Here is a 10,903-nt window from a genome sequence, read left to right as displayed (position 1 = left end):
CTGGCGCCCACCCCGGCGGGGCGATGATTGATCCCTGCCCCACCCCCACGCGGCGCCCGGGCCTCCCTCGCGCCGGCGCCGGGCCGGGCCTGGAGGGGACCAGGAAGACCTCCACCCCCCGCCGCACAGTGTGCGAAGCCCGGCCCCAGGGGGCTGCGAGGCGGGGCTGGCCTTCTAAAGGAAGGACACTGGTTGCGACCACAGCCAAGCTGACAGAAGCACCTCCTCCGCCCTCCCAACCCCCGACCCCAGCCATGGACCCGCTTTGCAGAACAGGAGGACAGCGGGGTTTGCGTTCCCAGGAGAGCCCAGGGGAGCCCAAGAGTGTCTGCTAGATAAAGCCCCTTCATCTCTCCCCTGCCAGTGTAGACACTCCTTCATCCACTTCCCCCGCCAGTGCAGACATCCTGCTTTCCCAGCAGGTCAAACACGCAGAGGCCAGTGCTGGCCCCTGGTCCTGCAACGGGAGTCCCAGGTGTCTGACTTCAGGTTCTATTTATTAACACACCAACCGTGAAAAAGCAGCCCTAGCGAATTTTATCATATGTGAATTAAAAATTTAAAAATAAGATTAACTAAGTAACCAAGTAAATTTTAAAATAAAATAAATGTAAGGCACAAAATTTGTGCCTTACATTTGTTCGTCTGACGAAAGCTGCCAGGCTCCTGGGGAGGGGAGGGTGCTGGCCCACAGGCTGGGGAGGCTCCTGGGGAGGGGAGGGTGCTGGCCCACAGGCTGGGGAGGCTCCTGGGGAGGGGAGGGCCCGGGCCTACCAGCTGCCTGTCCCCTCAGTGTCCGACTTCTTGGAGGAGTTCCCCGGTGTGGGTCGTGAGTGTGTCAACTGCGGGGCCCTGTCCACACCACTGTGGCGCCGAGACGGCACTGGCCACTACCTGTGCAATGCCTGCGGCCTCTACCACAAGATGAACGGCGTCAACCGGCCCCTCGTTCGGCCCCAGAAGCGCCTGGTGAGTTCGGGCTGGGCAGAGGGGGGCCTGGGCGCAGTGCTCCCCGGCGGGGACCTCTTGCAATCCACCCAGGTGACACCAGAGCCCCTGGGGTGGGGGGATAGGGGAGTGCGCCCAAAACAGCCTGGTTGCCCCCCCCCCCCCTCCCCCCCCCCCCCGCCCCGGTCGGTTAGGCCAGGCCGGCTCAGGTCTTCTCTGAGAGAGCTCAGGGCAGGCAGGGGATCCCAGTGGGGATGACAGGGGCCACCCGCTCATAGCGCCCAGCCCTGGGAGTGCTCTGGGGGCCAGGAACCCAGGCTCCGGAGCAATGGTGCCAGCCAGGCTCTGCTCAGTGCTGGGTCCAGGAAGGGCTGCTGCCAGGAGCTCAGCCCTACGAGTCGGTGGTGGCTGGCTGTGGCCTGGCCCAGTCTCCGAGGCCTCAAGGTGACCCTACCTGGGATGAGGCTTAAGGGAAGGTGGCTGCTGGATACTTCACTGAAGGGCGCTGAAATCTGAAATTGGAGAGTCTTTGGGTCTGTAGTCCGCTTGGGGAGCACTTTCTACCCATACTTCAGGGACCGCAGGGACACCAGGTTTATGCCTGTGGGCAAAACTTGTTTTCACTTTTGGTTCTTCCTGGCTTGTGGCTGAGCAGGGAGTGGGGGACTCCAGAGCCCGGACTTTTGCCCCAGGCAGGGCACAGTCCCCAGAGGCTGGAAGAGGCTGAAAGTTACTTTGTTCTGTACGTTTTCCCAGGTAAACCTTTACTTTCAAGTAATTTTACAAATAAGAATTTGGGGTGTTGATGCTGTTTGCAAGTTATCTAAAATTGAGGAGGCCGCAATGGCCCTTGGGTCAGAAGGCTGAGCAAGGGTATGTTCCTGGGCACCAAGCCCTCCTCTGCTGGTGGCGTGGCCTCCGTGCGGGGTCGATCAGCCAGTTCCCGCCGTCACCCTGGGTGGAGGCCAGCCCTCCTGCCGCTGTCCTGTGGGTTGGCTGTCCTAGATGGCTGGATTCGCGCCCTGTGCTGGTGCAGCTCTGTATGGCCCTCAGCCACAGGCTGAGGGGAAAATCTGGGACCCTGGGCTATGGGGGACCAGGATCTGAGCATGGAAGGTCCCAGTGGAGCATGTGGGAAGAAGGACTGCAGGCTGGGGGCAGCTGTCACTGCTCTTCCTTGGAGCTGGCCTAGGGCCTGGGGCTCTGCAGGCCCAGCCTCCTCCCATGCCTGCTTGTCAGAGGGAAGGCTCCTAGGAGTCCATCCCCCTCTTGGCCTGTTTGCCCCTGTGACTGTGCCTGTGCTCCCAGGTGTGCTGTTCCAGCCTGGTGTCCACGTGGCCCTCAATGAGGGGTTAACCATTGAGGTTAAGAAGGGGTAGGAGCCAGGCACGGTGGCTCATACCTATAGTCCCAGAACTTTGGAAGGCTGAGGCAGGAGGATTGCTTAAGCTCAGGAGTTCGAGACCAGCCTGGGCAACATAGCAAGAATCCATCTCCAGTAAAAATAAAAAAAAAAAAAAAAAAAAAGGAGACCCGGCAGCGGTCGCTCCACCGCCTGTATCGCAACACTTTGGGAGGCCCGAGGGCCCGGGTGGATCCTCCATGAGGTCAGGAGATCGAGACCATCCTGGCCCTAACCAGCGGTGAAACCCGTGCTCTACTAAATACAAAAAAATTACCCGGGCATGGTGGTGGGTGGCCCCTGTAGTCACAGCTACTCTGGAGGCTGAGGCAGGAGAATGGCGTGAACCCGGGAGGGGGAGCTTGCAGTGAGCCGAGATCACGCCATTGCACTCCAGCCTGGGCAAGACTCCGTCTCAAAAAAAAAAAAAAATAGATTAGCTAGACATGGTGGCACACACCGGTGGTCGCAGCTACTCAGGAGGCTGAGGCAGGAGGATCACTTGAGCCCAAGAGTTCAAGGGTATACTGAGCTATGATCACACCACTGCACTCTAGCCTGGGCAACAAAGGGAGACTCTGTCTCTAAAAATACATAAATTTGTCCTGTGCAATGGCTCACGCCTGTAATCCCAGAACTTTGGGAGGCTGAGGCAGGAGGATCACTTGAGCCCAGGAGTTCAAGACCAGCATTGGGCAACATAGGGAGACCAGGTCTCTACAAAAAATTTTAAAATTAGCTGGTCACGATGGCACACAACCATGGTCCCAGCTACTTGAGAGGCTGAGGCAGGAGGATCTTTCGAGCTGAGAGGCTGAGACTGCAATGAGCCTAGATGGTACCACTGCACTCCAGCCTGGGCAACAGAGCAAGACCTTATCACAAAAAAAAAAAAAGAAAGAAAGTGAATAATTACATTTTAAGTTAAATTAAATTTATTTAAAAAAAGAGAAGTGGTAGGAGCTTGGCCCAGCTCCTGTGAGACTACAGCCCAGATGCCTCTTCCCCACCCTCGCCTATGCAAAGCGTTGCCCCTCCTCTGGCTGTATCCACTCTCCCCCTGCCAGGCCTTGAACTGGGCACTGGGACACACTGGTGTCAGGAGGAGCTGCTGGGAGGGAGCCCCTCCTGCTGCTCTGCCCTGCCCTGGGTCTTCCAGCCGGGCAATGCCTGTGTCCAGCTGGATCCCAGACTCCTAGGCTGTGGCACCTTGTAGACAGTTCCCCAGCTCTTTGAGCCCTTGTCTCCTCATCTGAGAATTGGGAAGAGGAACTTGGAAACATCCATGCCTTGCTGTAAAGATTAAATTAGCTGGTATTGTATGCTTGGGCCTTGACTCTAAGGACGGGCTGATGGGGTCCCTTGGCGTGATGAGGCCTCCATTCCCTGGTCTGGGGGATGCAGGGTGGGCTTTGGGATGTCTTCTAGGGGAAGTTCCTGTTTACTGTCCATCTTGCCAAGACCAGAGGCCTCGGAGGGTGGGGACCATCTGGTACCACCGTGCCCTCTCCCCGTGGTCTGGCTCTGTGCATGGACACGGTTGGGAGCTCTTGGGCCCCTAGCAGCCCACCCCCAAGAACACTGGAGCCTGGGCTGAAGCCTGGAGCCTGGCAGCCAAGGGCAGTGCAGGCAGCAGACCTTCTAACCCAGAGCCACCTCTGGCACCAGCTCCAGGAAGTAGCCCAGTGTCGCATGGGGCCAAGCGTCCCTTCCCGCTGAGCAAGCCTGTCCCCTACCTGGAGTCAGGCACCTGACACCCACCCAACCCCAGGGTTTCCTTCCTTCGAGCCCCTCACAGACCCAAGTCCCCAAGTCAGTTTGCCCTCAGCCAGCAAGGGGTATAGGCACTGTATCAGGTGCTTACTACATCTTCCCTCCAAGATGGGACCCGTTTGAATCTGGAGACATTCTAGCACTCATCGGTCCCCAAGGCTCAGACTGTGGCACAGCAGCCTCTGGCTGTCCACAGCCCGGTCTTCCATCTCAGAGGAGGCTGCTGTGCTTCGGCTCGCTGTGACCTGCACCTTTACTCCAAAGTGTTTCCCGGCATGCGCGCTTCATCCCTCCACGACAGGCTCAGGCTGAACCTCCTTCCCTCTCCCGTGCTCCTTGAATTTCCACCAGCATCGGCCCAGGCCCTGCCCTGCCCAGAGCCTGATTTATTTGGATGTCTCAGATGCACGCAGAGCCTGGTGCTTAGAGCGGCTCTGCTGCACGCAAGCAGGCTTTGAAGTTTGACTTCTTTTGAAAAGAACCAACAAAAAAGAAAAACGAAACACAGCCGGGAGAGAGGCCTGGGGGGCTGCTTGCTGGGCAGTGAGGAGGGACAGATGGAGGCATCGTCGATACGGTGGCACAGGGAGCCCCAGCGTGGCAAGCTGCTGGGATCGTGTCCCCAAAGCATCTGGCTGAGGGGGACGGTGCTGTCCACCCCGGGCCTTCCCAGTTTCCTCTGGTCCTTCAGCTCCTCTGAGCCTCAGTCTCCCACCCGTACAATGGAGATCTGGTGAAGATTTAGGAAAGGGTGGGTGAAGACGCACTTTGAAAATTGTTGTGAGGTCCATGTTTTTCCCGTTTTCCTAATTTGATAGAAATGAAACCTGCTTACTGTGAAAACATTCAAGGTAGGTTCCAGGTGTTTCCCTGGAACTCACAGGGGTGCGGGGTGAGGGGCGTGTCCTCTGCTGGGGGCTGTCCCAAGCCACACACGTCCTGCACACGCCCCACCTTGTTTCTCTCCACAACCCGTGTCTCAGACGTGGCCCCATCGGGGCATGCTGGTAGCTGTGGGGGGACGTGTGGAGTGTGCTCACATGTGTGCACCCCTATCTGTGTGTGCTAAGGGGCGATGGCCAGTCCCAGACCCGAGGGTCCCGCTGGTTCAGAGAAGAGGACAGGCCTTGGACCACGGATACCTCTCAGTCTGAAGGCGGAGACTGCTGGGGCACAAGGAGGGAGTCAGCAAATAAACTCCAGGCCACACGCGGTTCCGTGTGATTTCAGATAAACACAAATATTTTAGCCCTCATACCCCAAATACTGCAGGAGACAAAGGATTCATCATGTATCAGAAATTCCCATTTACCTCGGCGTGCTGGGTGGATGTGTCTGGCAGCCCTGGGGGAGATTTCTTTCCACTTCAGGAAGACAGACAGATGGGTGGCTGTCCGAGAGGCGGGAAGGAGACCATGCCTCATGCTGGACGGTGGCCTGAGGCCACCAAGGAAGCAGCCACAGCTCCTGGCACCCGACAGGGATAGAAGAGAGGGAGGCTGGACCAGACTCAAATCCTGTCCAGTCACAGTAGCTGCTTCTAGACCCGTCAGGGTGTGGCGGGGGCATCCCAGGGAGAGACACCAGCTGGGGGCCCTGGGTGACCCCAATTGCTCCTGCATGAAGGGTGCCCACCATCCAGCCGGGGCCAGGCACCATCTCCCTTCCAGCTCTGCTGGGGCCTGGGCTGGGCCCTCCAGCGTGAGCACAAGTCTCACCCCCAACGTCCCCCCAGGGAGACCCCTGAAGACCCTGAGTGGCTGGATGCTACTGGCCTAAGGTAGGGGACATTGTCCTTCCCCAGTCAGGCTAGGAGCTGCAAGCTGAGGCACTTCTCAAGCCTCCCCAGCCTCACTGGCCGGACCCCTTCCTTTCCTTTCTGCCTCTTTGTCATGGAGCTCAGGGCAGGGTCCTGTATGGAGACAGGAGGCCCCAGATGAAGCAGGGGCAGTGTTCCCAGAGCCTTTGGCAACTGCCTGCAGCCGCGGCTGGGGGTCAAGGAGGTCTGGAGTTTGGGGGCTGGCTGGTGCTGGCTGGCTGCTGCAGGCAGGCCCCACTCTCCCACTCAGGCCTTGGACAGGGAGGCCTGTGCCCTTGGCAGCAGCTTGGAAAAGGGTGGGCAGGAGATGGTCAGCAAGGCCGGCCCTCATCTGATCATAGAGGGCAGTAACTGACGGAGAAACTGAGGCAGGCTACAACAGATGGGGAAACTAAGGCGGGCTATAACAGATGGGGAAGCTAAGGCTGGCTGTGTCTGCTCACGTCAGTAACAGGGAAGCCGAGGCAGGCTATAACAGACAGGGAAACTGAGGCAGGCTATAATAGGGAAACCAAGGCAGGCTATAACAGACGGGGAAGCTGAGGCTGGCTGTGTCTGCTCACGGCAGTAACAGATGGGGAAACCGAGGCCGGCTGCGTCTGCTTATGTCAGTAACAGACCGTGAAGCTAAGGCTGGCTGGGTCCACTCAGCCCTGGTTCAGGATGGATTCTTTTACCCTAGCGTGGCTGGCTTACTTGTGACTGCGCTCTGGCTCTGTCCTGGTAGAGAATCTGGGGGCATGGCTTTGAGGTGGGGGCCTCGTCCTCACAGGCCTGAGGCACACTGATGGTCTGGCCCTGGCTGCCGCCAGGAAGGCAGACAGAGCTCCTGCAGAGCCACCACTGTGATCCTGGCAAGATGGGCCAGGAACCTGGACCAGGCAGGGGCTGTGCAACCCGAGGGAAAGGGACCAATGGGGTCAGGGCAGGAGCTGGGGTAGAACCAGCAGCCCCCCGGAGAACCAGGTCTGGGGACAGGTGGCTGGGAAGGGTGGTGCCACCAGCAGAGCTGTGCGCTGAGATTCAGGAAAGGGCTTCAAGTCTGAGGTGCCTCTGGAGCCCTGGGCTGGAGCTCCCAAACACCACCTCCCTCCAAGCACCAACCTGTGAGGCCAGCAGGAGAAAGGCCGGCGTGAGCTGGTGGGAGGCCCCTGGTCCTCCTTCAACAGGGACTCCCCAGGCTGCCAGCTCAGAGCCTCCCAGGCCTCCCTCAGTCCAGATTCCTGAGCCCCAACTGAGCTCACGGACTGGGGCCCTGGAGGTTCGGGACCTCTGACTGGACCTGGACCTGCCAGATTGGGGGTCAGTCTCTACTGAGAGCCACAGGAAGGAGGGAGGCAATGTTGGGACCTCCGGACGATTCCAGATGGGTCCAGTCTTGCTCTAACACCAGGTGCAGTGCACAGCAATGGGGAGACATAGGCAGGTGGGACCCAGAGCCCTCAGACGCTGTCCGATGGGGCCCCCGGCCTGGGAGGCAGGTGCGCAGGGGTAACACAGGCCCTGATGCCTGCGTGTCCTGGCCTCTGGGGGGGCCCTGTGGCCTTGGGGTGCTGGTCCACTGCAGAATTGCGGGATCCAGGCCCAGGGTTGGTGCTGAAACAGACAGCAGGAAAACCACTGCCGTGTCTAGGTGCCCGGCCCCCACGGGCTCTGAACCCCACAACCAGCCTGTGGTGGGTCTGTTATCACGCCCTTTTTACTGGGCGAGGGGGAGAACTGAGGCCCAGGAAGGTAAAGTTACCTTTTCCAGGACTCGAGGGCGTGTCCAGGCAGAGCTGCCAGGCCGGTCCATTGCAGAGCCCATGACCTTCCTGCTCCAAACACCTTCTCACTGGTCCTGCGTGGTCTCAAGGCCAACCTGAGTCTCGCTTCCTTCCCTCTGCTCCAGCCGTGCACACGGCCAGGGGCTCACTCCAGTCTCCCTCGCCCCCACAGTCCTCATCCCGCCGCGCCGGCCTCTGCTGCACCAACTGCCACACGACCAACACCACGCTGTGGCGGCGGAACTCGGAGGGGGAGCCCGTGTGCAATGCCTGCGGCCTCTACATGAAGCTGCATGGGGTGAGTGTGGTCCCCGGGGCAGGGTGGGGAGGCCTCTGTCCAGCCTCCTAGTGAGCGCCCTCCCTACTCCCAGACCAGGAGGCTGGGGAGGAGCTGGAAGGATAGCTATTGTCCCCTGGGCTGTATTACACACATGTCCCGGCTGACTGCAGCACCACCCCCCGGGGGCCCGGGCTAGTCCTGTTACACCCATGGCACAGACGGGCTGACTGAGGCTCACCACAGCCATTCAGCCGGGGCCAGACAAGGACACTGCTCCCGCCCTCTGGGCACCCCTGGTGCCTTCTGGCCCCTGGCAGCTCTGTTGGACAGGGGGATGGGAATCCAGCTCCACGGGCTCCCCCTCACCCAGCCCAACGGGCAGCTGACCCACCAGGGCTGTGAGGACACAGCCAGCTCCAGGAGTGACCGGCTCTGGGGGACTGGAATGAGGGGGTGCTGTGCAAGGGGCCCAGGGGTGAGCAGGGACGGGACCAGCCTCCACCCTCACCACCCCGGCCAGGTGCCGCGGCCTCTGGCCATGAAGAAGGAAAGCATCCAGACACGGAAGCGGAAGCCAAAGACCATCGCCAAGACCACGGGCTCCTCAGGTGCGTGGCCAGGCCCTGTGGTCAGCCCCCTCCTGCGGGGTGGCCTTCGGTGCCGCCAGTTCCGTCATGAGAGACCGGCGTGTTTGGTTCAAGCACAGTCCTCTGGAAGTCCAAATGCCCTCAGCTCTGCCCTGTGGTGACCTTGCTGGGGGGTGTGGGGGGCCAGGGTGGTGACAGCATGTGGGCAGCAGGGGCAGAGGTGGGGCCAAGGAAGCCATGCCCGGCCCCACCGCCCACGCCCACGGTGTGACCGTGAGGAGTCTCCAGACCTCTCTGGGCCAGAGCCAGAGGAGACCTGGCTACATGGCAGGAAGGGGAAGTGAGGCCACACCTGGGCCTTCTGTAAACACCCGCTCTTCCCTTCCAGGATCCACAACGAACGCCTCGGCCTCCCCATCTGCTGTCCCCAGCACTGACAACTCGGCAGCCACTTCGAAGCCCAAGCCCAGCCTGGTGTCCCCAGTGTGCCCTGGGCCCGGCATGGCCCCCCAGGTAAGGGAGCGGGCTAGGGTGCCCAGAACTGGGGCCCCTGTGCTTCCTCGGCCAAGTCAGATCCCATCAGAGCCCCTTGGAACCTCTTCCAGCAGGTGGGCTGGACACACCGGCAGCCTTCAGCCATCAGTATGGTGGCCCTTCCCCTAGAGCTGACTCTGCCAGATGGGGGAACCCCAATCCCTCACGAGGGGTCCCCCATGCCATTCCAGGGCATCAAGGGGTCCCTAAGGGCAAATCCCGGTCATGGGAGCTCCTGACCTAAGAGGCCACAGCTGCCTCCCCACCCCCCACCCCCTACCCCGCATTCTCATGCTCTCCTGTCCCTGCAGGCCTCCGGCCAGGAGGATGACTCCCTTGCCCCCGGCCACTTGGAGTTCAAGTTCGAGCCTGAGGACTTTGCCTTCCCCTCCACAGCCCTGAGCCCCCAGGCTGGCCTCGGGGGGCCTCTGCACCAAGAGGCCTGGTGTGCGCTGGCCTTGGCCTAGGTCCCCAGGCCATGTCAGGGGAACAGCCCGGAACAGAGCACCCACTGATTCACCTCCGTGCCTGCTTTGCTCCAGCACAGCAGAGACCAGCAGGCCCACCCACCCAAAGACACTGGGTCTCCTGGAGTCTCCACAGCGGTGGGGAGGCCTTCTGTGCAGACAGCAGTAGGTCCCCAGAGCAAGAAGGCTGGTGGGGAAAGGGCTCAACTCCCCACCCCACGTATAGCAAGGGACTCCCCAGGTGCAGCCCAAGGCTCTGGACCACATTGGCCCCCTGCGGCAGAGGCCAACGCAGGGCACCACCGCCAACTTGAATTCCGTCATCAGCGCTCACCATCAATATGTTTACAAGTTGTAGCAGTTGGGGGAAAACAATCAACCTCCTGATGTAAAACCAAGATTCCAAGCGAAGCACGTGAGGCCAAGCAGGGGAGAGGAAGGAGGGGAGCATCTGGACAGGGGCCTTCTGAGGCCTTGGGCTGCCCTTCGTTGCCCACATGGATGGACGGAGCTGTGGTGCAGGACTGCCAAGGATAGGAGTGCGGGCCGCGCACGGTGCCAGGATTCCGCCGAGGGGAAGCCGCTCACATTGCAGTCATCACAGACTTACACGCTTGTTTGGATGGTTTTTCCAGAGGGGATGGGAATGGGCCTTGTTCTGGCGGAATCTGTGTATCATGACCGTGTCTGACAGGCAGAGTGAATTGTCTGGGAGCCCTGGCCTGACCCATCCAAGCGCTGCTGGGGCTGGTGATGACGTGGCCACGTGTCCTGGTGCATCTGGGGCCGGGCAGTTTAGTCTCTTGTCCCAGGAGAATTGTGAGTGACCCCTCTTTCCCTTGCAAGCCCCCTCCACACTGGGTTGGATGATACCTTACTGGGTGACGCTGGCGAGAGCCACCCTACCCGACACAGCTGTGGATGGCCCGTGACATCATGTCGGGAGGCCACAGGGAACGGAGGAGTGGTGCAGGCGACCACAGCACCCTGCGGGGAGCATGTCCTCGCCTCCGTCCGGCTGCCACCCTTCACCAACAAGCCCTGATTTTTCCAGCAATGCCAGAAACCTGAACTTTAAGTCTTCCAATTTGATTCAAAAATATTTTTAACATTGTGAGCTAGCTAGACCCCCAGTGCACCACCCTCTATTGGAAACAGTCATGTCTGGCGTCAGCTTCAGGAGCACATCCGGTTGTCCTGGAGCTGTCCCTCCAGAGGTTCTTCCAGCCCATTTCTATGTGATGTCATCTTTTCTAAAAAAGACAAATGAAACCACAGGAAAAGTGAAATAAAGCCTTGAACCTCACTCTCCCTCCCCTGCCCATCA

General features: G+C 60.0%; 1 protein-coding gene across 1 annotated transcript; it reads left to right on the top strand.

Moving 5' to 3' along the window:
* The first annotated feature begins 23 nt into the window (after positions 1-23).
* GATA5 (GATA binding protein 5) lies at positions 24-10,882 on the top strand. Its single transcript, XM_017881144.1, has 6 exons — positions 24-128; positions 778-969; positions 7,881-8,006; positions 8,509-8,596; positions 8,964-9,088; positions 9,421-10,882. Exons 1-6 carry the CDS (start codon positions 24-26, stop codon positions 9,574-9,576), a joined length of 792 nt encoding a protein of 263 aa, XP_017736633.1. The 3' UTR covers positions 9,577-10,882.
* Positions 10,883-10,903: the final 21 nt, after the last annotated feature.

Source organism: Rhinopithecus bieti, unplaced genomic scaffold (genome assembly GCF_001698545.2).
Source record: "Rhinopithecus bieti isolate Rb0 unplaced genomic scaffold, ASM169854v2 scaffold_12573, whole genome shotgun sequence".
In the NCBI taxonomy this organism is placed as follows: domain Eukaryota; kingdom Metazoa; phylum Chordata; class Mammalia; order Primates; family Cercopithecidae; genus Rhinopithecus; species Rhinopithecus bieti.
The sequence above is the reverse complement of the archived record's forward strand: the minus strand, read 5'-3'. Positions and strand labels throughout refer to the sequence as shown.